General features: G+C 34.1%; 1 protein-coding gene across 2 annotated transcripts in view; it reads right to left on the bottom strand.

The window, feature by feature from the left end:
- Positions 1 to 27,947, bottom strand: part of LOC7461566 (receptor-like protein kinase 5) — a 97,366-nt gene that overhangs the window by 48,621 nt on the left and 20,798 nt on the right. The window contains exon 1 of one of the 2 annotated variants that reach the window (XM_052448800.1): positions 18,099 to 19,199. The exons of the other annotated variant lie outside the window; for it this stretch is intronic. Coding sequence (XP_052304760.1) covers positions 18,099 to 19,184 — 1,086 coding nt within the window. The 5' untranslated portion in view covers positions 19,185 to 19,199. Of the gene's footprint in view, positions 1 to 18,098; positions 19,200 to 27,947 lie in introns of those variants that run through there. 2 annotated transcript variants of the gene reach the window in all.

The following is a 27,947-nucleotide window of genomic DNA, read 5'->3' as shown; positions in this document are numbered from 1 at the left end:
TAAAGGATAACGGTTTCAACCGTGTTCCTAAAAATGTAGGCAAGGCAGCAGCAGCAGAACTAGACTCGAGTTCAGAATGTGCAAGGAAACGGATTGCAGTGGAGGATATAAGAATAGAATCACTGAATAAATAGCAATGAACCAGTGAGGGTTTCAAAATCAGCAAGTAGGACTCTTTTTATTATTTAGCTTGAAGGAGGGATAAGAGGAAAAGGATTGATTTTACGAGATATTTCCTCTTGTATTTCGGTTTGTTTTGTGGGCCGCTTTTATGTTGCTTACTTCTGATTTAAAACATTTTTCAAAAATAAATATTCATTAGGTCTATGAATCCAAACTAATGATTTCAATTTTGTAAGAGATTTTATATATGATTTAGAATTTTATTTTTTTACTTATAATTTAGAATGATACATTTGATTGATTTAATAACTATAATATCATTGGGTCAAAATTATTATAAAAACATTAATTGTGATTTTTTAAGGATAGAATTAGCATATACTTTGTTTATTATTATTATTATTATTATTATTACTAAAATTGATAATTATTTTAAAAAAGAACTATTTTATGAAAAGATATGAAAATGCAATTGAAGATCTAAATCAAATTACTTAATATTGAAGTTATTCCAAACATCAATTAATTTAATTTTATACTCCAAGATGAATACACAAACACTCATATTACAAGATATGGAGTTGTAAAAGCATAACCTACATATTTAAAATTGCATCTAATTTTATTTTACACTAGAAATGAATATTCATCTATGCTAAATAAAAAACTATAATTTAAGACTAGACAAAGAAGAAAAGGTTAAAATTAATCGAGAACAATAAAATCAATCAAGTCTGAATCAACTAAAAAAAAAAAGAAACAATTAATCAAGGATTATAAGTCATGATCGATTAGGAGAGCTAAAAGTCATGATTGATCAAGAAAAGACAATTGGTCACGAACATAAAAGTTTGCATGAGTGATTAGCTTATTACATCCTATTCAGAATAAGAGCTCTTAAAAGATTAATGGTTCGTAAATCCAAACTTAACCATTGAAAACTCTGAAATCTCATTGAAGATTTAGTAATGAAAAATGGTGATGTTATTGTCATATGTGATTCAAAACATAAGATAAGATATTTAAATTGTGAGGTAATATTCATTACTTATTTTTTTGAGAAATTATCAAATATTTAATTTATTAATATTCTTTCCAAATACAAGAGAAAAAAATGCAAAAAAGAATCTTATTCCAAGTAACGTGTCCATACACATTAAAAGATACATATTATTTCAGGCACCAAGCTCAACAAACTAGTAGTTTTGTATGTATAATAAAGTGATGTAAATCTCAATTTCATATACTGTTAATTGTCAGGTTGTGCGATAAATGATGCTTGTCATTGTTGAGCCATGTAATTCATTTATGAAATAGAAACACTTGAAAAAAATAAAGAAATAAAAGAAATCAAATTATTTGAAATGCCTTTTTCCATAAAATTTAAATTCAATTTGACAAAATTAAAATTTTATTCGAAAATGTTATTAAATTTTTAATTTTTGATAAGTTTCTAACTTTTTTATCTTAAATATTTTTGGATTTTAAAAAAAAATAGAATTTAATGGCTGCCAATATTAGAATTTTTTTTATTTGCTTACAATTTCTTTGGATTTCAATATTTGTGTTGTTTTGTAATCTTATTATTTGTTTAACATCTCCAAAAGTAATTTCTTACAAAAATAAATAATTTCTAGAGAACTTTAGTGGCTTAGAATTTTTGAATTTTGTTATTTGAGTATTTTGAGCTTTTAGTTCCTTAAATATATTCAAAAGTTTAATTAAAAAAAAACAATTAGTTTTTTTTCTCTGGAATATTTGTAAGAATCTCAATAACCAAGAATTGTAATGATTGTTTTTTATCTATTTATTTAGATATTTGAAAATAAAAATATTATTATAAGGTTATTAATCAAACAATCTAGCTCAATCTAATACACAAAATAGTTTCTATGAAACTTATATTATATTTATTTAGTATGCAATATTTATAAAATAGATAACTTTTGATTCATCAATCAAAATAATGAAGAAATTTGAATAAAAAAATAAAAAATTTGATAGCAATTAGCTCTATCATATAAAATTATTTAATGAATAGCATCAATTAAGCTATTTAGGCTCATATGAAGGGGAAATAACATGTTAGTTAAATCTTAAATAACACGATTAATGGAGGAAGATTAGTGGTATTAGAAGTTCATGTATAATATAACATATTAGACTAGATTAGCGAGCAAGTTTAGTTTATAATAACAAGAGTCTTCTAAATAAATTAGATGTTCAAGGAAAATTTAATATTTATTCTTCTTAAAACTATAAATAAGCATGAATTATTTAGTTTATCACAACATAAGTATTTTAATTAAATTAGATATTCAAATTTAAACTAGAAAACATAAGAAATATGTGAAATATATATACGCATGCCATGTCAAACTTGCAAATGAACATAAAACATATAAAGATATCTTAGCATGTACATTAAACATATATTCAAATAGGTATAAAAAGATTGAAATACAATCATAACATACATACTAATATATTCAATTAAACAAACCAAAGAAGAATATTTACTTGTTGAAACACTTTATAATGAATTTTTTGTTTTAAGACTTTATTACTCCTCACTTGATGCAAATGATTGTCTGTAATAAGTCTTACAAGACTTCAACAACACTACCTTGTTTAAATTCACTTCTAAACAAGGTCAATAAATTAAAATATATATATATAACTCAACTATTTCTCAACAAGACCGAACCTAAACTCTAAACCTGGAAGAAAATAAAGCTTAAAACATGGGAAAAAACACTAAAGAGTGAGGTGGTGAAGAGTATGAGAGATCTAGAAAAAATATGCAAAAAACTCTTCTCACAACACGTTTTTTATTGTGAGTTTTGGAACCAAAACTTATAAGAATTAATTCTGATTAATACAAGAATAAATTCCATCAATAATTAGCTTTGATTACACATCATAATACCAAAATTAATCCTAATAGTTTTGGTTTAAAAGAGATGAAAAAACTATCCAAAATTATCTAGGTTTACAAGAATAAAATGCATTTTTTGGTCGTTATAGCGTGTTTAGCAAACATGCCCTAACGAATCTTTACCAGCCTTATTTTTTTTATTTTTTATGGTTTGTCAAACACAACCTTATCTTTTCAATTTAATTTTGGACTTTTCAATGGACTATTTTGCAATAAGTTTTGGGTTCCCTACATTTATTTTTATCATCTCATATTTAATATTTGAAATTGTGACCTACATGCTAAGCGCATTTCTAGTATTGAATAAACTTGTTTCGTTATTTAAAAAAAAACAACAAAAATCTCTCTTAAAAAAATACAACTTTATTTCAAATTGAATATGGCCAAGTTTCTAAAAAAAATAAATCATATTTGCATAATTTAGCATACTAAAAATCATAAAATATAGTTTTTTTTTTTTTTGCATGCATATTGGATTTAATAACCATTTTATTAAAGTCATAAGGATTTGGCCAAAATTTAAAAAATAAAACCACAAAAATCAATTTTCACAATTAATATTTGGGTTATGAATTTTACAATGTAATGCATATTTCCGATATTAAATTAAATAAATTGGTAAAAATAAAATGTTAGGAATTAATTGTTGACTTTAATATTTGAGGGTATAAAATTACACTGTAAAGTATATCCCTAGATATTAAAGATACAAAATAGAAATAAATACACCATTAAAATTTAAGACCTTAGAATTGTATAAGTAGAGACTTCCTTACTAAGAGGGATATATCTATCTTAAACCTCTAAACATAGAGACGTCTTTACTGAGGATGATGTACTTTAAAACTCTAAGATAGGGGCCTCTTTACTGAGGAGGACCTTTCTTGAACATTAGATAGACCAACAAATAGAAACATGACTTAGAAAAAAACAATCAATCAATAATGTAACTTACTATAGGTACAGTGCACTAGGGGTGATGCGTTTTCCTCATCCAAAACTAGTCCATTTACCTAGGCTTTTGTAGATCAGTAGGTTTTCTAGTAACTATAATACTAGGTGGTGACTCCTCAACCCTTCGAATTATAATTTCATGTTTAATTCCAACACATTCAAAATCCCATCGATCTAGGAGGAAGATCCTCTATTCGATGTTGTGCATGCCAAGACATTCCTATTGATGGATTAGTCAAGATTCCTTTGGAATTGGCTCCAACTTCCCTCTTAACCATCTAATTAGCTAGAAGGGATTGGATTAGGTTTGTCAATGCGTCAATTTTCAAACTGATTTGATAAGTCTTATTCTCTTGTTCCATCCATCTGTCTTTACTTTTTACCATAAATTCTTGAAGTTCCTGTAGTGTTCTTCTATAGCCTTCATCTATTTATAATTCCTCCTAGCTAGTTACATCATCTCAAATTTTTGTTTGTATTCAGAAAAAATCATGGTCTTAGCTCAGAAAATCCTGCAAAGTTTAGGATTATTTATCAAATATGCCTTGATCCAAAATGAATTATTAGAGATTTCATATCCTAAAAGTAGATTTTAAGCCACTACATGAGGGGTAGGCTTACTACATGGTCTTAAAAGGGTTTATGATCTACCTAGTGTCAACTTTTTATGAAGGTAATGTAGGGGTTTACAAGGAATGGTTGAGGCATAATGTAATCGTCATTACCAAGTAAACACTCATCTTATAATTGGATATTTCACGAATCTGAATCTTGACTGAAAGTCATAAGACAAACTGTCACTCCCCACCTAACCTAGAATTGAGTTTATTAAAAAATTAAAATGCACGAAGGCATTAATCCATATCCAATGTACTTATACATGAGCACTATGTAAAAAAATGCATGCTAAAATTAAATTGCACAGACCAACAAACAAACAAACAATCAAACAAGCAAAGCTCAGTCCGACTAAACAAATCTGTGGAGTCGCCATCATGTCATGTTGTGCACAACGTCAAATGGTGGATCTACATTCTAGAACTAAAAGGGGTTTTGGTTTAATCATAAAGTTATGATTTTAAAGGAGTCACTACTTACTATCATGGTCACTAGAAAACTTAATGGTTTGTTAGAGACTGGGTAAGGAGACTGGTTGTGCAAAGATAAAATGCATCACCTCCAGTACACCCTAATTATGGTAAGCTGCATTATTGATTGATTATTTTTCTAGGTAATGTTTCTATCTCTTGGTCTATCTAAGTTTCAAGATAGATCTCCCTATGTGAGGAAGTTTCTACCTTATCGGGTTAAATCATAATCATTCTATGGCTCAAATTTTAGCATCATGTTTATTATACTCTTTGTATCTTTAATACCTGATGGTATTTTTTATAGTGTAATTTTATACTCTCAAAAAATAAAGTATACAGTTAATTCTTAATGTTTATTGCTATTAATTCATTTAATTTAATATCAGGAGTATGCATTACATTATAAAACCTATACCCCAAATATTAATTAAACATGTTATAATTTAATTTTTGAATTTTTTTTAAATAATAATAAATAATAAGATAAAAAATTAATGAATAAAAAATATTTGAGAATTGGTTTAAGATAACACAAAATTAAAGTTTGAGAATTGAATTATAAATTTGGGGGTTAATTTGGTCAAACATTAGAAGAATTGGAAGTTTAGGGACTTAATTGAACTTGGAATTGTTTAATTAATGAAATCAGGGACCCAATTGTTAAATTTCAGAAGTTCAGGGGGTAAATTGAAGATGGCCATTTTAATAATAACAAAAAAAAACCGGCGCCGTTTCTACTGCTCATCACCTTCTTGAGACCGATTCAAGAAGAAATGGCACCAAAATCGGACCAAGTCTCCTACCCACGATTCCGTTTCCAGATCAATTAAAAGTTAACGACTTCATTTACTCTCTCTGGCCTTATAAAAGGCCAGAAAAAGACGAACAGAGGGGGGCAAAAAAAAAAGACAGGAACGAAGAGAAAAAAAAGAAACAGAGAACATAAGGGACGATTGGAGAAGCAAACAAGACAAAAACAGGGGAAGAGAACAAAAAGTCAGCGTACCCCAGCTTTGCCTTGTTCTTCAGAACACAAACACAGTAGGCAAATGAAAATAGAGAGACTAGAACACAAAAACAAAAGACCAGAGACAGAGGATGAACGAGCAGAAAAACTAGAGGAGAAAAAACAAAAAAAAAAACCAGTAGATAGAGAGAGGAAAACCCAGGAAATAAACACGCAGAGAGAAAAAGAGAAAAACATATAAGGACGAACCAGAATAGCAGGACTGTTATCACAATCACAATTACTATTAAATATTACTATATTATTACTATTATTATTAGTAGTAGTAGTATTAATATTATTAATAAATTTAAAAAAATATTATTACTATTAAAAAAGCTATAAATTTGATTTGAATGGTAAAATTAAAAACTATAAGAACTTTGGAAAAAAAAAAGCCAAGGGAAAAGAAAAAGAAATCAAAAGTAGGAAAAAATTAAAAAATATATATATATATATAACATACACAAATTAGAATTGAAGGGCTAAATTGTAAACAAATAAACTCACAAAAAAAAGGACTAAAATGTAAATCCCGAGAAAAAAAAAGGGTTGGATTAAATTAAAGGAAATAAAATAAACTAAAAAGAAGTAGGGGCAAAACGAATACACTTAAAGAAAATGGGACCTAAATGCAAATAAGAATAATTATAGAGCATAAGTACTCCTCTTCTCACCAAAAACAGATCTGCAGATAATGTAAAGAAAGAAAAAAGGAAGTTTTTATATTCATTTTTACAAATCAAGAGAGAAACACCAAAATTTCAGAAACTCATCCAAGATTAAGGGTTATAGGTGGAATAAACACTGGTGGGAAGGGATTAACAAGAGAAATTGAACAAGAAGAGAAGAGGGGAGGGTCGGTTGTCATTTGAAAGAAAAGGAGGGATCGAAACCTTGATTCGTACCGTGTAAGGTATTCTAAACCTGCTCTTTTGAGTCATTTCAAGTCGATTATGAATTGATGCCTGGATGTTAATTTATAGATTTGAGTTCTTAGACTTGAATTGAGGAAAAAGTATGAGTTGCTAAATTAAAGAACTTCATGTATTGTATGTAAATGGAAAGATTGACGAATCTGGACAGTTTCGTCTCTTGACTTTCAGAGAGATTTCGGGTAGGAGGATGAAGGAATTAGGATCAGGTTCCTTATAAAAATTGTAGGGTTGGATGTTGGCTAACTAATGAAATTGGTCTTGCTCAATTTGGAGTTATAGAACTCCAGCTATGGGTCACCAACCGAGACTGGGTCATGACAAACCCTATAGGGTAGTAGGTCTGGTTCGTTGATGAGAAATTTTGACTGTCTTAGAGGTAGAACTGGGTTCTCCTTTCTTCAAAGAACTTATAGCCTCATGTCTTAGCTTTCCCACAAGACTAATCTCGCTTGAATCGAAGTTCTATAACTCTAGATATAGTTAAAAATCTAAGGAGAGGTCGGAGAGCAACAGTTCAATATCTTGACAGTAACAGTTCAAAAAAACGAGACAGTAACAGTTTAAATATGAAACAGTAACAGTTCAATAACTAGACAGTAACAATTCAAAAACGAGACAGTAACAGTTCAAAAACGAGACAGTAATAGTTCAAAAATAAGACAGTAACAGTTCAATATCTAGACAGTAACAGTTCAAAAATGAGACAGTAACAATTCAAAAACAAGACAGTAACAATTCAATGTCTAAACAGTGACAGTTCAGGATTTAAACAGAAACGGTTAAAATATATATATATATATATATATATATATATATATATATATATATAAGGAGTGATAATTATGGTTGGATAAAGAATGACAATATTAATGGGTGAAATGAGAAAAATGTAAAATATTAAGAAATGACTGAAAGAAAGACTTATTGGTTGTTGATATGGTTATAATAAAACATATCCTTGGGTGAGGAAAATTTATGAGATAAACCTGTGAATTGCAGGAGGGACCACAGGCGTGGTGCAGCAGCAGCAGGGGAGCACGAGTAGAGCTTCTATTGCAGGTAGGTGAATCGCACCTGTACTTCCTAGTAAATTCCATGAATTATTTATGTTACCAATGTGAAATGTGAATTACTGAGTGTATGTGTATTCAAGATGAAAACTTGTTATGTGAATTGCCAAATGATGAAATTATGACTGACAAAAAAAATATGAGAAGTTTGATTTGAGGCGTAAACTAGTGATCACCATGTATGGACTAGCATACATTTAGTGTATGTTAAGATCTCGGGTAAGGCTAACATACATTTAGTGTATATTAGGATCCCGGGTAAGGGGATCACCATGTATTGGCTAGCATACATTTAGTGTATGTTAGGATCCCGGGTAAGGGGATCACCTTGCATCGACTCCTATGGGGTGATGATGATGATGATACCAGTGAAATTGGTATCGGTAATGTGATAAGCAAGAATAATCATGGTCGATCTCATAAAATCTGGAATGAAGGTTGAAAGTGGCAGAGGGAACAGTTATTAATAGTTGAATAAGGAAGAGATTCTAACAAAAACTAGAAAGGAGAAGTGAATGAACATTGAATGCATTTTACCCTGTTGAAATTGTTAGATATTTATGTTGTTGTATTTATTGTAATATGCACCTTTCAATAATATGTATTTTGTTTCAGGATCATCGCATGCACGACAGGAGTAGATCCTAGCTTATGTTCCCTTCTTGTAATCTAGGTTCTAGGGAGTATACCCCTGTATTTTGTAAACATGAAAATGTTTGTATAACTTAATTTGTATAATTAATGTTTAACCTTGATTGAATGAATTTAACCATGTAGTTCATATAACCATATTTCATGTCTATGTATTTATATTTATTTATTTTTATCCATCCATAATGATATTTTGTTATATAATGCATATCATAAATATTGTGGTTGATAGGTGTGAGTATAAGTGTGGAATTGAAGCCCAGGATGATTGGGTCGGGAATTAAGTTATTAGATGCGAGCTATTAAAAGTGTAAACAAATTCCATGTCAATAACTTGGGACCTTCCGGTATAGTGGGGACTCCGTCGAAATTTCGGTAGATTTTAATACGAAGACCATGAATATATATATACAAAAAAAAATTAATTACTTTGTTTTTTGATTGACATGAGATTGTCGTTTTATCCCGGAATGGGGGATGTTACATAAAATCAAAAATCAAAACAAAGACGATGGATTCTGAAACACCAACCAAAAATAAGGACAGATTTAGGAGGACTGAAACTAAAAGAATGAGAACTAAAATGAAAAACAAAACATATAAGAAATTATAATTGAAGGACAAAATTGAAAAAGAAAACAAAACTTCTATAAAAAGCATAAGGACGAAATAAGAAATGGGTTTGGAATGTTTGCTAGACCCAAGACGCCTGAACTTGGCGCCAACCACGTCCAAAATGCATGGACCTGGCAGTCAACCACGTCCAAAGCAACGTGGGTCTGGTATGATTATCAAACCCAAGTAAACGTGGGTCGTCAGGCGTGATTGTCATACCCAAGTAATGCAAGTCATGTAAGTTTGTCAAATCCAAGACACCTAGACTTAGTGCCTGCCACATCCAAAGTGTGTGGACCCGGCGGTCCACTACATTCAAAGTAACATGTATCTGGCAAGTTTAGCAAACCCAAATAAACGCAAGTCAGGTATGATTTTTAGACCAAAGTAAACTTAGGTCAGGTATGTTTGCCAGACCCAAGTAAACGTGGGTCAGGCTCATTTGTCAAACCCAAATATAAGTGGGCCAGACATGTTTTAAACCTAAGTAAATATGGGTGTGGCATGTTTGTCAAATCCAAGACACCTGGATTTAGTCGGCGCCAAGTCCAAAGTGTGTGGACGTGGTGGTTAGCCAAGTGCAAAGTAAAGTGGGTCTGACATGTTTGCCAGACATAATTAAACATGGGTCAGCCATGTTTTCCAGACTCAAGTGCCTTGCTTACTAGGCCCGCAAACGCCTAACTTGTTTCTTTATATATATATATATTCTTTTTTTCAGTTTTTAAAAAAATAATGCATTATTTGTGTATATGTTTTCAAATAAATTTTGTTTATGTTTAGGCAAGTATTATTCATCTGTGGTTTTTTTTTTAATTTCATGTAGATTGGATTTATTTTTAATATTGAGTTTTTATAAGATTCTTCATCTGTGCAGCTTTGTATTTTTTTTTATATATAATTATTGTTCAATAAATTTTACATGTGTGTCGGTTTTTATTATAAATTTTATGTGTTTTTCTATTACAAATTTATTTTGACAAAGAAATTTATTAAACATGATCAGGTAAATTACTCGTTTTGCAATGTTAGATATCTTGATCTTTATTTTTCACTTGGTTTTTTCAATTTAATTTTTTATTATTATTGATGAATTGTTTTTCATTACTTTACACAATTGTTATTGAGTTGTTTAATTAGATATATACATAAGTTTTTTTATTTACATCTAAGAGATTTTTTGCTATATATATGAAGAATCTGGTGGAGAGAACTATTTGGTCAATACTTGCCCAAAAAAGTTTAAAGGCTTTAGGTGCTCTTAGGTTGCTTTCTATTAGGGAAAAAATCTACCTTCTACGGTGAGTGTTTGAGGTATGTACCATACTCATTTTATACATTAGATCCAAACACGTAAATGGATATATAAAATGTTTTTCCAGACATTTAACTAAGCTATTCAAGTCCTTATAGTAACAGGGAGTTAAAAAGCATTTGTTACTTTTTACTTGCTAACAGTTGCTAGGATTTTACTTCTCACTCAAAACTTGAACTTCCATACTTTTTTTATTCATCATGCTACTTTTTGTTTTGAGTTACTCAAACAATATCTATGTTAGATTGATGTCCTTTTACATTTTACAATTTAATTCTTATATGAAATTCGAGACAGTTTAAGTAAGTTTTTTGTATGTTACTTATATGTTGCTTGAAAGCCAAATCATATACCTTTTAATGCTATCAGTTCTTGATTGCATGCGTATAAGGTGTTTTTTTTAAAAAAATTAACGTGCAGTTTTAAAAGTAGCCCTCGACAACGCGTTGGCAGCCAATCTAGTAAAAACTCAATTCAACCAAAGAGGAAGTGACTTGTATTGTCTAACAAATCAAATTATAAGACCTAAATTACCCAAATTAAAAGTGTAAAGGTGTTTTTATAAGAATCAAAACCATAGACCTCATGGAACCTAAGGAGCCAATTGCATTGTTTTTTTTTTTTTTAACCATTAGTTAAAAAGTGACCATTCCCAGCTATGTTTTGTGGGAGAAACCTATTTTTTTTATGTAAATCTTTGAGCAACTAACACAGAGGGGACATCTAATGCTATGCTAATCATTATCAAATCAAATAAAAATCTTCAGTAAGTAACTAGTGCTGTAGTAAACTATAGCATACTCAAAAGAAGATCATACATTCAATGCGACAACGTTACAGGTGCGGATTCCCTCCTCCAGAGATTTATAGGGTTCCACCATTGTAGACTAGTTCATTATATTATTATGCATAGCGACTGATATTTTACAATCTGAACTCCAGAGGTGGATATTATTATTCTATTAAGTCTTTAATATGTAGGGAATTCCGACCGGTGATGTTCTGATATTTGCCCATTGGAGGCTAAGCACACTGACACAATATTTAACGTGGTTCGGCAAACCGCCTACATCCACGGGAGAAGCCATTTGATTATATAGGGAGAGAACAAGATTTACAACAATAGAGGAGGAGGAATCATCCTCTCTTTGGCAACTCTCAACCTCACTCTATTTCTCTCTTTTCAGTGCTGCAATGGCAGCTACTGCTGGCTGCCTTGGCAGTCCACTCTCTCCTACATTTCTCACATCTTTGGCTCTACACACTCTCCTCTTAACTCTCTCATTTTGCTCTCTAATGTATGCCTCTATTTATAGGCATCCATGGCAGCTCCTCCAGCTCTTTTGTCAACAATGGTGGCTGCCAACTCCAGCTCTTCTTCAACAATGGTGGCTGCACCTAGCAGCCCTCTTTGACAATGGCAATGGCAGCCATCCTCTTCTAGAAGATAGGCTGTAAATGCTCTATGATTGCTGCACATAATGGCAACAATCCTAACAATCACCCCCTTTGCCATTCATGTGGGCAATTGTCCTCTTGCTTCTTCAGCACATGCTTGCATTCTGCAGCTCTTCGAAGCTTACCATTCCGAGAGCGTCTTTGGCCAAGTTTCCAAGTACTTGCCAAACCTTTCAATCACCAGAGTCATCCAAGCACCCCTTTGCTCACTCCAAAGGATCACTTCAACCAGATGGTTTGTCATATCTCATCTGAAGAGTGTTTAACGCTTGTCTCTGGAACAACATCCCCCTTCAAGCATATCAACCATGCTTGGCCCGAAATGATTTATCAAGCCTTACACCAAGGCTTACAACACCCCCTCAAACGGATATTTCCAAGTGCGACAGTCATTGAGTATTTTAATGTGATCTCGAGCTCACCACTCTTCCAAGAATCTACTCATCCCGGAGTTGCGTCTGCCCTCTGTTCCTCCCTAGGAACCACGCCTTACTTCTCCGTGAGTCTCCCGCTCTTAGTCTCAAGAGTCTAGGTAGCTCTCCACCTTTAACCATGGGGGCAGCCCATTAAAGGTTGATCCATCTCTGTCTTCATACTCTGAGTATTACAATGCCATTTACTGAGCTCACCACCTTGACAAGAGTCAACTTGTTCCCGGAACCTGCGCATGCCCTCTGCTCCTTCATAGCAGTCGCGTCTTAATGCTCCACAAGTCATCCACTTATTTTCCAAGGCAAATGTCTTCTAGCTCATTGATCTTTAGCATGGGAGCAATATCCATGAAAGTCAATCCTGCATTTGTCTCCATACTCATCATAGCCTCTTCATTGGCTATACACTTGTCTACTTATATCCAGCCATCACATCGGTCTTTAGGGCGTTCTGAAATTGGGCTCCTATCATGGCCCTCACACCTTCTCCTGAGGTGTCTCTGTCTGTCGTCATGAGACGGTCTGAACTTGGACTCATATCATGGTCCTCACACCTTTCATCCGAGGTGTCTCCGCATGTCGTCATGAGACGGTCTGAACTTGGACTCATATCATGGTCCTCACACCTTCTCCTGAGGTGTCTCCGTCTGTCGTCATGAGACGGTCTGAACTTGGACTCATATCATGGTCCTTACACCTTCCATCCGAGGTGTCTCCGCCTGTCGTCATGAGACGGTCTGAACTTGGACTCATATCACGGTCCTCACATCTTCCATTCGAGGTGTCTCCGCCTGTCGTCATGAGACGGTCTGATCTTGGACTCATATCATAGTCCGCACACCTTCTGTCTGAGGTGTCTCCACTCGTCGTCATGCGGCGGTTTGTACTTGGGCTAATTTCATGGCCCACACACCTTCTGCCTGAGGTGTCTCCACTCGTTGTCATGCGGCGGTTTGTACTTGGGCTAGTTTAATGGCCCACACACCTTCTGCCTGAGGTGTCTTCGCTCATCGTCATGTGGCGGTTTGTACTTGGGCTCGTTTCATGGCCCATACACCTTCTGCCTGAGGTGTCTCCGTCCGTCATGAAGCGGTCACATCCTCCTTCATCGGGGATGTCTCTAGTGGCTCCAAGATTCTCTACCACCATGTGGACTTGGGAGAGATCACTGCCACTGATCACATAGAAAGAGAGAGTTGCGGTGCACTCTTCGCAATCCTCCATCTCATTTTCTATGTTTGGAGCTTCTATGCCTTTCTGCTTGATAGCTCCACCCACACCAACTCTCTTTGGTGTTTTCGCCTTTTATCGGCGGTCGAACCCCCTTAATTAGGTGCTTCTACAACAGCTCATCTTTCCATCCTTGCATGCATTGGAAAGGTCCTCGCTTGTTGCCTTTATCAAGAGCACAAGAGACTTCCTGTTGTACAACTTTTTCACACAGTCTCTGCTCTGAGCTTCATCCGGGAACTCTTCTTCTCCTTGCATCTGTTGTCTCATTACAGTACCTCGTTGGATCCTTCGGGTACTCCTGCACAATCTCCGTGTGCTCTTGTGCAATTTCGGTTCTCCAGATTTCTCCCTATTCTTTGCTTTTATGTTTGACAGCAGCTCATCCTGTCATAACATTTATCTAAGTCAAAATAGGGTGCCAATCTTTATCCCCTTGTGTATTTCTCTTCCATTATCAGGGTCTTCATCAATTCTCCCTTCGAGAAATTACAATAATCGAATCTAACTTCTTTGAAGAAATCACCACTCCATCAGATCCTTGAACATACGAAACTCAACTGTTCCTTTGTGCCGTCATCTTGCTAGTCTTCAACAGTTTCATTACAAACTGTTACATATACAAAAATAGTATTGTGTGGATGATCCTTCAACTAAGCAAGTTCCCAGGAAAGATTTGGAGGGGTCACACTGGTCCCGCTTAAAACCCAATCTCCTAGACAGAACTTCTTAGAACGTATCTATCCACCGTACTGCCTTTTCGTATATACAACCATTTGCTAGCTTTGTTGCGGCTTTCCTTTACAAGTGATCTGGGGTATCCCGGTTTTATACCTGATTTCTCAACATCTGGCGAGACTACCAGTTCTTAGATTCGTCAAGATTGGTCTTCATCAATTTCCACTCTCCACCTCAAATCGTCCACATGATCGGGTGTCCAGAGTATCCCAATTTTGCCTTCCTTCAAGGAAATTAAAATTTCTCCCCACTTAGCAGTTCAGCACATGTAATTGGGCAAACATGTGCACTTTCTCCTTCTTCATCTCCATCGACCACCATGATGACCTTCAGATGCCTCTTCATCGGGCAATCTCTTTCAATAATTCACCACCACCATTTTCGGTCTCAAATCTCAATGATCGGACCATACCATTGCATCCGGAACGATCAAATTAGCTGGAAACAAGTCTGAAATCGTCCAAATCGTACTTCAGACGGCTAAGATTTGATCAAAACAATTCTGGCCTGATCAACGGCCCAGATTCAATCTCAGATCCGGTTGCATGTAGACTCTGCTGCACAGAATCTTCTCCCTCGGCTCGCGGCTCGGCTCGGCTCCATAATGGCTCGGCTCAACTCGGCTCAGCTTGGCTCGGCTCACGGCTGATGACGTGGCAGGTGGGTTCCATTGTGCTGATGTGGCAGCTGACTGGGCGCTGACATGGCATGCCTACTGTGCATGATGATGTCACAACTACGTCATGCTGACGTCATCAATATCCGGGTCAGTCACATGGGTCGGGTCAACCCATCCGGGTGAAGAAGACGCGTGGGCAAACGCTTTGCCGGAGAGTGATGGAGAGTGCGGCCATGTCCGACGTCCGATTTTGACGCCGTTTTCACTAGTGGCTTCGTCTTGTGTTCCTCTACACGGTGGTATGGTCAAAACACAAGTTTGACAACTTTCATTTTTGAGCAAAAATCAAACACCACTTCAAACCATAAGCTCTGATACCAATTGTAGGGAATTCCGACCGGTGATGTTCTGATATTTGCCCATTGGAGGCTAAGCACACTGACACAATATTTAACGTGGTTCGGCAAACCGCCTACATCCACGGGAGAAGCCATTTGATTATATAGGGAGAGAACAAGATTTACAACAATAGAGGAGGAGGAATCATCCTCTCTTTGGCAACTCTCAACCTCACTCTATTTCTCTCTTTTCAGTGCTGCAATGGCAGCTACTGCTGGCTGCCTTGGCAGTCCACTCTCTCCTACATTTCTCACATCTTTGGCTCTACACACTCTCCTCTTAACTCTCTCATTTTGCTCTCTAATGTATGCCTCTATTTATAGGCATCCATGGCAGCTCCTCCAGCTCTTTTGTCAACAATGGTGGCTGCCAACTCCAGCTCTTCTTCAACAATGGTGGCTGCACCTAGCAGCCCTCTTTGACAATGGCAATGGCAGCCATCCTCTTCTAGAAGATAGGCTGTAAATGCTCTATGATTGCTGCACATAATGGCAACAATCCTAACATAATATTGGATGCCTTCACTCTCCGACAACCTCTCGTACTCATGCATGTCTCATATTCTTCCTTCCACAGACCCATCGACGGTTCCTACCAAGTAAGATTTGGACAACGTCCTTCATGTTAGGCCTTTCTGAAGGCAACATGCTCGTACAGAACACCCCTAGTTTGAAAACATCTCTCATCTCATCCACGTAACAAGGCTCCTTTATCTCCTCATCTAACACATCGACTATAGGTTTTCCTTCTTGCATGTGACGCCATGCCCATTCGGCAAGGCATGTATCCTCGTCACCATAATTAGCTGCTTTCCCTGTCGTTAGTTCAAGAAGGACAACTCCAAAGCTATAAACATCAATCTTCTCATTCACTCTAACTGTTCGAGCATACTCTGCAGTTCAAGTTATAAAATATAACGAACTTACATGAAACTCTTTGGTAGTGAAAAAGGAGGGAAAGGAAACAAATGCACAAAAATGGTTACGTTTTCTCTTATTACCTGGAGCTATGTAACCCAAAGAACCAGCCACAGCAGACACAGTAGCAAGTTCTCCCTGCTTAACAAGCATCCTTGCTAAACCAAAATCAGCGATTTTTGCGTTGAACTCAGAATCCAACAGTATATTGCTTGACTTGACATCTCGGTGTACTATGGGAGGAGAGCAGTCATGGTGCATTTAGCACAGACCCTGGGCAGCTCCCACTGCAATCTGCAGCCTCTTGGACCAGTCCAAAGCAACATGATTCACTGAAGCTGATGCACTTTTTGCCTTTCTCTCTGAATGCAGCCATTGATCAAGACTACGCTTCTCCATATACTCGTAAACAAGAAGTTTCGAGTTATCATTGGAAATACAACAAAGCAACTTCACTATATTCAAATGCCTTATGGTACCCAGTATCTCAATTTCCGCAAGGAACTCCTTCTCAAGTTTCTGGTCTGAATTTCTGTTATTCGAGATTCTTTTCACAGCTACATCACCAAATCCATTTGCAGCAACACGATATACTTTTCCTGATCCACCACTTCCTATCAGGTTGCTTTCTTTCAATCCTGAAACTATGTTTGATTCAGTAAAATTCAACTTATGGAAGTTGATGAATTTCCATTCTGAATCCAATCTATGGTTTCTCTTCCAGTGAACTCTGATCATGATGAATGCAAATAACAACGCTAACAGAAAGGCTGCAAACAAACTACTTAATATCAAGGCTAGGAATTGGGTTGAAGTTTTGCTTGATTTTTGAGGTCTGGAATTGCAAACCTTAAGGTGTAAGGATGACCTTCTTGTACAAAGACCAGGATTGTTCAAGAAACTAGTCGCATAAGCAACATTTTCAAACTCAGTGGGGATTTGCCCCATGAGATTATTGGAAGAGAGATTTAGAAAAACAAGCTTCAGAGAACCAAGTTGTGGTGGAATTTTACCAGAAAATTGATTATCTGATAAGTCCAGTTTGACCAGGTCAGGTAGGAAACCAAACTTTTCAGGAATATGTCCAGAAAGTTGATTTTGACTGAGGTTTAGAGTAGTTAAAGATTTCAATGAGATGATGTCAGATGGAAGTGCTCCGGTAAGCTGGTTCTTATCAAGTAAAAGAACCGTCATATTAGGAAGAGCAGTTAATTCAAGAGGGATGGTGCCAGTAAATTGGTTATTGCTCGCATTGAAGACCTCCAGATTCCTCCAAGAATTTCCTTCAATGGAAATACTACCAGAGAACTTGTTGTTACTTATCTCGAGCCGTGAAAGACTAGTTGACACTTCATTAGGAAGCTCTCCAGTGAACAAATTATCACTTATCTTCAGTTGTTGCAAATTTAAAGCTGTCCATAAACCAACAGGAATATTGCCAAAAAATGCGTTGTTTGAGATTCTTACTGCTAGCAAACTACTGCAATTCTCAAGTGATTTTGGCAACTCTCCACCGAGCTTATTATCAAAAGCTACCACGCCTCTTAAGCTCCCTCCATGGCATAAATATTCAGGCAGGTTCCCAGTAAGCCTATTGGAACAAACCTCGAAGCGTTCAAGGGCTGAGTATCGCCCAAGATCTGGAGGGATTGACCCTGATAAATTGTTGCTAAACAACTTAAAATCTTTCAATGCCGGAAGACGACCAATGCCTTCTGGGATCTCACCAGATAACTGATTGGAGAACAAACTCAAACCTGATAATTTGTCGAGCTTCCCAAAATCAACAGGTATTGTACCAATCAGATTGTTCTCCGAAAGATCGACGGAAGTCAAATTCAAAGCTTCAACAACCCGAGGAATTTCCCCAGATAATTTGTTCTTGTAAAGCCATAGCACTCTCAAATTCATCAACATGAACAAACTGCCAGGAATATTCCCAGTTAGTTTATTAGAGGATAAATCCAAGTGCTCCAATGCCACCATTTCTCCAATCATTTGTGGAATCTCGCCAATCAAATTCGCTCCGGAAATCCACAACATCTTCAGTTTCTTCAGCTGGGTGAAACTGGAATGCAACCTTGATGGAGAAAAGCCATTGTGAGCCATATATAACTCTTCAAGTTTGGACAAGTTTCCGATTTCTGGAGGGAAAGTACCATCAAACAGATTATCATGAAGATAAAGAGTTCTTAGCTCTGGTATCCGCCCAATGGCAGCTGGAATGCTGCCAGTGAAGTTATTAACACAGAGGTTGAGGTACAAGAGGCGAGCCAAACAGTCAATATCATCAGGAATTGTGCCAACAATATAGTTCTGAGAGAGGTCTAAGATCTCCAACTTGGACAAGTTATGTACAGCCACAGGGAACTTTCCAATAATATTGTTATTAGAAAAGTTGAGAAATGTGAGGTTCTTAAGGTCTGAAAGAAAGGGTGGGATAGTTCCAGAGATGTTCTTGTTATCAAGGATGAGTTGAGTGATGTAGTTATCGGTGCAGACTACTCCAGGCCAAGTGCAATGAGAGGAGTTTGATGGGGTCCATTGCTCAAGAGACAATGGATTTTGCCAGTGTTGTTTCAGTCTTAGTAGAACGGCTTGTTCTTGATCATGAAATTGGGAGTTTGCATGAAGGAGAAGGAAGAGGGTGAGGAAGTGAATTAAGAGGACAATGGAGGTTATTTCCGACATTTCCGAGGGTTTGAGTTTGTTGTTCTGGTTTGAACTCTGTTATGATGCTCAGATTTCGGGCATCTAGATTTACTTCCTTCAGTCTTCCTTCCTATTACCAGTCAACAACCACAGAATTGAATCTTCAGTCAGGAATTTTAAAACAAAGCATTCAATGATTGCTCATTCACCATTGGGAAAAGTATAGTCTAGTCTCCACTTTGGTCCGCGGGAGCTTAGAACCACACAATAATATCGTATCTCTGCCCGTCAATTATAATCAGAAGGAAAAATAATTGACCAGACAGACGCGGTTGACTTGACTTGACTTTACCTGATGTCCCGAACCACAAATTCTTTCCCATTTGGTTGTTAGATAATTTCTGTATTTTCCACACTCAAAAGGAGAAAGCGAACCGAGCTGGAAATCTGTGTCAGATAAAAAAAAAAACCCTACAAGTCCGCAACAAACAACAAAGACCAACTGGCCAGGGCCAGAATCCATAAAACTGCAGAACCGAGGATTTTGTTCAACTAATAGTTAGAGACAGTCCAATCTCAAGATTCATAAAAAGGGAGAATCAGGAATTTGATCCATGAACACAGTGACTTTCATCGATGATCCGCTGATCTATAGATTGATTTGGATCACCATCGCAAGGTTCCAGTTCTAGGATAGAAGTGAAGGATCAAATTGTGAGTTCCTAATTGGTGGGAATCAAGCCTATTTAGCAACTTCAAATAACCAGGCCTTCAGAAAGCTGATTAACAAGAAAGCGCACAGAAAAAATAAATTATGAGCAATATGAAACGCGTAGCATTCAACCAACAGAAAAAACCCATAAGAACTGGTGTAGTTTCAATTTATGACTTGTCTACCATAAAGACAAGGTCAATTTTTTAGTTAAGGCATTCTGTGGTCAACACTGAGCAAAACATGACACCCTGTTAGCATTATACCTAGGACATTATCCAGAAAAGTGCCGCTTTTATCTTGTTTTCTCCCATGAGGACTTTAGAGAGGCTCTGAGCCATCCTCTCTTCTCATTTCCACCAGGCATTTTATCGTTGTTCTTACAGAGGGTGAAGTGCGGTGGAATTTTGAGTCAACCCAACAGTCTTGGCAAACTGACTTGAGACTCTGAAGCGGATTCTCTGAATGATTTGTCCAACGTGCAACCGTGCTAATTCATCTGAATGATTTCTACTCCTCCATATGGCTAATTCATCTGGATACCTAGAATCCCCGGGTGAGCCCAGAGTGGCAGTTCCCTTAAACCTGGTGCTACAGTTTGAGTAACAGGAAGTTAATTCTTGCATGCTATTCCCATGCTTTAAGACCCACACAACACCTTTTATTTTTTTTTGTGTGGTAGATAGTATATTGAAACTACATCGTCGATTACAGAATTCCTTAAAAATATAAAACATAAGAGCTAGCGCTTTTGACTAACAATATAGTGATCTTTCTCTTTTAAAAGAATATAGAAGATTTTTCATTGATAATTTGTATAAATTACCATTAAAAACTAAACTCTCGGATAATTTGTAATTTGTGACAATTTAGCTTTGAAATAATTATTTAAAGCTGAAAAAAACATCTAATCTTCAGTAATCTTTATATAAATCCTAAACAACTCTAAATTTATTTAACAAGATATTAAACTTTAAAAAAAAAATATTTAGATTTATCATTTCCTACGTGTTTCGGAAAATTTAACATAGAAGAGAGGCCAACACAAACTTGAAGAAGTTATTTTGTGATGTTTGTTATCAATATCAAAATCAACTCTGTTTTTTAAGTTTGTTAGCATATCTGTTCTTTTTTTTCATTTTCTCATGTTATATTCTTGAATTTTGGTACATACAATCTTGAAGGCATTAAGAAATCAATGCTTTTTTTGAATTTTTTCTGGTTTGTTTTGTTTTGATCTTTTTATTTTTTGGGTCGAGCTGGGTTTTAAGAGATATAATTGTTTTTTTATCTTGGTTTTTTATTCTATGCTTATTTTTTGCCTATATAGACAAATTAATCTAACTTTTGTTTTGCATTAATGTACATAAAGATCAAGCCTAACACCTTTCCTATCAAATGATTCTTAATATCCTTTCATTCAAGCTAATCTCTCTTGCTCTGAAACTTCTTAATTATCAACTGTACATTGTCTTACTTAAGTATCTAGCTGGACCATCATGTCTAATAAGGAAATGGAATAGATTGTGGCTCCCACTCGTGCCTGTCAATCATAGTAAATTGAAGATTGATACATATTTATTTTACTGTCCAACTACAGATCTTTATTGTGAATCGCCAAGATCATGTGATCCTGGCCACACGATCTTTGTTGTTCTGGGATGGTTTTCTTAAGGATTTTTCAAAAAAGAATGCTATGTACAGAGTATTGTGGGCACTTTTTAACCTTCAATCTTGATTTTACTATGTCTATACTCTATATAGCCACCCTATTTGTGATACTTCTTCAGTGCTAGACTCTTCTCATTTTATTTTTCCTTCTCCTTCTAGGTTTCTGCTATCTGTAGGCCAACCTTTAATTTTATTATTTTTTCTTATATATATATTGTATTGAGATATTACGATTGCATGTTTTGTGAGTAATAGACTTTATTTTAGATTATGTTTTGTATTTGTTTTCAATAAGAATAACATTGTATGTTTCTTAATTATTTCACATTTTCTTTATTATTTTATGCAAGAATCAAGATGGAAAAGAAGATAGAAATGTATGAATAGAAGTCCATTGTTATTGGAAAGGACATGCCAACATGTTCTTTTGCAAAGTCTATCCTTGTTTGAAAGAACCGAAGTGGATTTGAACCAAGTGGAAAATGATTTTCAGTATGAAGAGATGGTCGGAGGGAATGAAGGTTTTTCATCCATCAATCCTTTGTTGCCAAAAAAGGGCAAAAAAAAACCAGAGGATGATGGTAGTGCATCATGAATAACACGAAAAGATGTTAGGGAGATTGCGGTGGCGATTTGAAATCTCGCCAAGGATCAACTTGATATTCATTCCTAGCCTTCATGAACAAGTGATGAAAATTAAAGGTTTTGATGAAGATGAGCTTGATATTGCTTTTGATTTCTTGATGTATTGTGGATGAAAATATTGATTTTATATTTTCATCCAAGTGTTGGATAGTTTTTTAAAGGATTCATGTTTTTTTATTTATTTAAGATATTGTTGCATGATCTAATTGTTAAAATTTGTCACAATGAGAGTTTATTCTACACCATAACTATTAGTATATACAAAAATTTGAAATATATGATCATAAGAGAAAACTTTTGAATTTTTGAATTGATATATTATGTTATAGGAAAAGAAAATATTGTATATGTAAAAGACTTATTATCCTTTTGACTATCTTAATTTGTGCAATTTTGTAGATGATTTCTTCACTAAAATTAGAGATTAATAAAAAAAAAATGAGTGAATTTTAGGGATACGTGTAATTAATGGCCCAAAATAGAAGAAAGAAATTTATAAAAGATAAGAATATATTTTGTTAAAATGAAAAAGATGAAAATATAAAATAAATATATTTTTAGAACAATTATAAGTGAATTCATATATTTTCAAAAAAAAAAAAAGCATGGACCTAACATGGTTACTAGACCCACGACGTCTGGATCTAGCGTGGCTACCAGACCCAGGCATCTGGGTCTGGTATGAGTCTGGCATAGTTGTCAGACCCATGTTACTTGGGTCTAGCAAAGAGTTGAGTGAAGATTTAAAAATTAACCCCCTTGACTAGTTTTAACAACACTATTAAAATATTCTTCATACTTTTAATATTTTTTATTTTAAAAAATAATATTTATCCGCTGGGAAACACAGACTAATTAACAAGAAAAATAATACAACATGTAGATGGTTATACGGTCATGACGACAATTTCTTATACAAGGCTATGAAACGCATGCCTGTTTGGGATTGTGGTAGCGGTTGCGGTTCAAAGTGTTTTTCATTTAGAAATGTATTAAAATGATATTTTTTATTTTTAAAAAAATTATTTTTGAAATCAGCACATCAAATCAATATAAAAACATTAAAAAATAATTTTTAATAAAAATAAATAAATTTAAAAAGATAATTATTTCAACCGCATTCCCATACAACAAAGCAGACGCAAAACGCAGGCAAGGCGGCTGCAGCAGAACTAGACTCGAGTTCAGAATGCGCAAGGAAACGGATTGCAGTGGAGGATATAAGAATAGAATGACTGAATAAATAGCAATGAACAAGTGAGGGTTTCAAAATCACAAGTAGGACTCTTTTTATTATTTAGCTTGAAGGAAGGTTAAGAGGAAAATGATTGATTTCACGAGATATTTCCTCTTGTATTTCGGTTTGTTTTGTGGGCTGCTTTTATGTTGCCTACTTTTGATTTGAAACATTTTTCAAAAATAAATATTCATTAGGTCTATGAATCCAAACTAATGATTTCAATTTTGTAAGAGATTTCATATATGATTCAGAATTTTTATTTTTTTACTTATAATTTAGAATGATACATTTGATTGATTTAATAACTATAATATCATTGGGTCAAAAGTATTATGAAAAAAATAATTGTGATTTTGTAGGGATAGAATTAGCATATACTTTGTTTATTATTATTATTATTATTATTATTATAACTGATAATTATTTTAAAAAAGAACTATTTTATGAAAAGATATGAAAATGCAATTGAAGATTCTAAATAAAATTACTTAATATTGAAGTTGTTCCAAACATCAATTAATTTAACTTTATACTCCAAGACAGAAACATTTATATTACAAGATATGGAGTTGTAAAAGCATAACCTACGTATTTAAAATTGCATCTAATTTTTTTTTACACTAGAAATGAATATTCATCTATTGACTAAATAAAAAAACTATAATTTAAGACTAGACAAAGAAGAAAAGGCTAAAATTAACCGAGAACAATAAAATCGACAAAGTCTAAATCAACTAATAAAAAAAGAAACAATTGATCACAATTGATTCAAAAAAAATAATTGGTCACAAAAATAAAAATTTGCATGAGTGAGTAGCTTATCACGTCCTATTCAGAATAAGAGCTCTTAAAAGATTAAATTAAAAAGTATAACAATTTAGTTATGGTTCATATAACTTCCAAAAAAGATATGTGTATTCAAATTGTATTAAAATTCATAGTGTAAATTCCTTATTTATTATAAAAAATTCATATAAAGACAAGAATAGTAATTCACATAGGATTTAAACTCCATAACACTATAAATAGGTCATTCAATCATTGAAGTAAAATTTGAAATTTAATTGCTCTTTTTATCATAATCCAAGTATTTTTCTTCAAATAATTTTTTAAAGCAAGTTGTTTATAAATTTAGAGGTGCTTGGAATAAGAGTAGAGATTATTTTCACTTAAAAATACTTTTTAAAACAAGTAGTTTATAAATCCAAACTTAACAATCAAAAACTCTGAAATCCTATTGAAGATTTAGTAATGAAAAATGGTGATGTTATTGTCATATGTGATTCGAAACATAAGATAAGTTATTAAAATTATAAGGTAATATTCATTCCTTATTTTTTTGAGAAATTATCAAATATTTAATTTATTAATATTCTTTCCAAATACAAGAAAACAAATGCAGTATGGAATCTTATTCCAAGTAACGTGTCCATACACATTAAAAAAATCCGTGTTATTTCAGGCACCAAGCTCTATAAACTAGGAGTTTTGTATGTATAATAAAGTGATGTAAATCTCAATTTCGTAGGCTGTTAATTGTCATGTTGTGCGACAAATTATGCTTGTCATTGTTGAGCCACATAATTCATTTATGAAATAGAAACACTTGAAAAAAATAAAGAAATAAAAGAAATCAAATTATTTGAAATGCCTTTTTTCATAAAATTAAAAGTCAATTTGACAAAATTAAAATTTTATTTGAAAATGTTATTAAATTTTTAATTTTTGATAAGTTTCTAACTTTTTATCTTAAATATTTTTGGATTTTTTTAAAATAGAATTTAATGGCTACCAATATTAGAAAAAAAAAATTTGTTTAACATCTCCAAAAGTAATTTCTTACAAAAATAATTTTTAGAGAACTTTAGTGGCTTAGAATTTTTGAATTTTGTTATTTGAGCATTTTGAGTTTTTAGTTCCTTAAATATATTCAAAAGTTTAATTTGAAAAAAAACAATTAGTTTTTTTTTCTCTGGAATATTTGTAAGAATCTCAATGACCAAGAATTGTAATGATTGTTTTTTATCTATTTATTTAGATATTTGAAAATAAAAATATTATTATAAGGTTATTAATCAAACAATCTAGCTCAATCTAATACGCAAAATAGTTTCTATGAAACTTATATTATATTTATTTAGTATGCAATATTTATAAAATAGATAACTTTTGATTCATCAATCAAAATAATGAAAAAATTTGAATAAATAAAAAAATAAATTGATAGTAATTAGTTCTATCATATAAAATTATTTAATGAACAGCATCAATTAAGTCATTTAGGCTCATATGAGGGGGGAATAACATATATAGGACCAAGTTAAATCTTAAATAATAAGATTGATGGAGGAAGATTAGTGGAATTAGAAATTCATGTACAATATAACATATTAGACTAGATTAGTAAGCAAGTTTAGTTTATAATAACAAGAGTCTTCTAAATAAATTAGATGTTCAAGGAAAATCTAGTATTTATTCTTCTTAATACTATAAGTAAGCATGAATTATTTAGTTTATAACAACATAAGTATTCTAATTAAATTAAATATTCAAATTAAAACTAGAAAACATAAGAAAATATGTGAAATATATATACGCATACCATATCAAACTTGCAAATCAACATAAAACATATAAAGATCTTAGCATTTACATTAAACATATATTCAAATAGGTATAAAAAGATTGAAATACAATCATAACATACATACTAATATATTCAATTAAACAAACCAATGAAGAATATTTACTTGTTGAAACACTTTATAATGAATTTTTTTATTTTTAAGACTTTATTACTCCTCACTTGGTGCAAATGATTGTCTGTAATAAACCTTTCAAGATTTCAACAACACCACCTTATTTAAATTCACTTCTAAACAAGGTCAATAAATTAAAAATATATATATAACTTAAGTATCTCTCAACAAGACAAAACCTAAACTCTAAACCTGGAAGAAAATAAAGCTTAAAACATGGGAGAAAACACTAAAGAGTGAGGTGGTGAAGAGTGTCGCACCCGACATCCCGGCGGCCCTAAAAAGTATTCTCGATTGTGGAAAAAGAACAGATTTCTGGCATCTTGTTCTTTTAGAAAAAATGTCTTGTTTGAGGAGTCGCCACCTAGTATTATGGTTACTAGGAACCCTAACTGGTCAACAGAGATTCTATGGTTCGGGACTGGTTACGTAAAAGGGAAGATATTAGCACCCCTTAAACGTTCTGCCTAAGGCAAACTGCATTGCTGTTTTGTCTTAAATTGCTGCTAAATGTTTATTAGTTTATGCTTTGATCATTTTTTTATAATATTCCTGACTCTGGCGTCAGTGAATATTCGAGCTCGAATAATTCCAACTCTGGCGTTGGTAAAAATTCGTAGCTACGAAAATAAAATTAGATCAATATTTTGTATTCCTTGCTCTAGCACCAGTGAATAAATAAATAAAAATAAATTTATTTTTACGCATGCACATATTTTTTTATTTTTCTAGCTAAATAAAATAAAATACACCGAATAAAAATAATATAAATTTAAACCGGTATTTTTATTCCTGACTCTGGCGTCAGTGAATAAACCAATAAATTTACATTATTTTTATTCATGCATACACATTTTTTTTTATTTTTTTCTACCCTTTTTTACTTTTCTGTTTTTTTATTTTTTTATTTTTTTTGGGCTGGGTCCAGCTCAGCCCACATGGGCTGGGCTAGACCCAGCCAGCCCGGCCCGGTCACTGGCCCAAGCCAGTGACCCGCCTGGGCAACATGAAGCACGCGTGAACTAAATCACGCGTGCATGAGCAGATAAAGGAATTAAAATTAGAATGTACAGTAGGAAGTGAATTAAAATGAAAAGCAGGGAAAGAGAAGCTTACTTACCTGGCTCTGGAAATACCGAAGACAGTAGCAACAATGGTTTTGGTCTCGGTGGCTTTCCTCTGCTTTTCTGTCCCCTCAGTTTTTTTCGTTCCCAGTCTCCCCCTCTCTCTGTTTCCTTTGGTTGCCCTTGCGTCTGTCTGTTCGGGGGGAAGGGGTTGCAACCAGAGTCGCGGCTAACACTGGCCTGGAAGAAGACGATGATGAAGGTGCAGTGGCTGGCCAAAGTTTGCTCTCTCCTCTGTATAATCTCCCTCCCTCTGTTCGTTGCTTTTTTTTCTTTAATCTCCTCTGTTTCCTTGAGAAGAAACAGAGGAACGAAAGTCAGTTTATTTTCTCCTCTTCCCCCCTGGTTGTTTTCCGTCTGGGTTTCAGCTTCTTTTCCCCAGTTTTTCCTTGGTTTCTTTCTTCTCCGGTTCTGTGGTTTCTTTTGTCTTCCCCCCCTCTCTGTCTCCTGGATTTTTTTCCCAACCTTTTGCTCTTCGGTGCTGCTCGGTTTATATAGGGCTCGGCGGGTAGATAACGGGCGGCAGGCTGAGGGTCGACCACCATTAAGGCGCCCATTACTGAAGCCAACGGACGACGATTACTGCTGCAACGTTCGGCGTCCTTTACTGTAGAAAACGGTCACTGGGTTAAAGGCAAAGAAGATGAACAG

The sequence above is a fragment of the Populus trichocarpa genome, chromosome 18, assembly GCF_000002775.5.
Source record: "Populus trichocarpa isolate Nisqually-1 chromosome 18, P.trichocarpa_v4.1, whole genome shotgun sequence".
Lineage (NCBI taxonomy): Eukaryota > Viridiplantae > Streptophyta > Magnoliopsida > Malpighiales > Salicaceae > Populus > Populus trichocarpa.
This window is presented reverse-complemented; position numbering and strand designations above follow the sequence as displayed.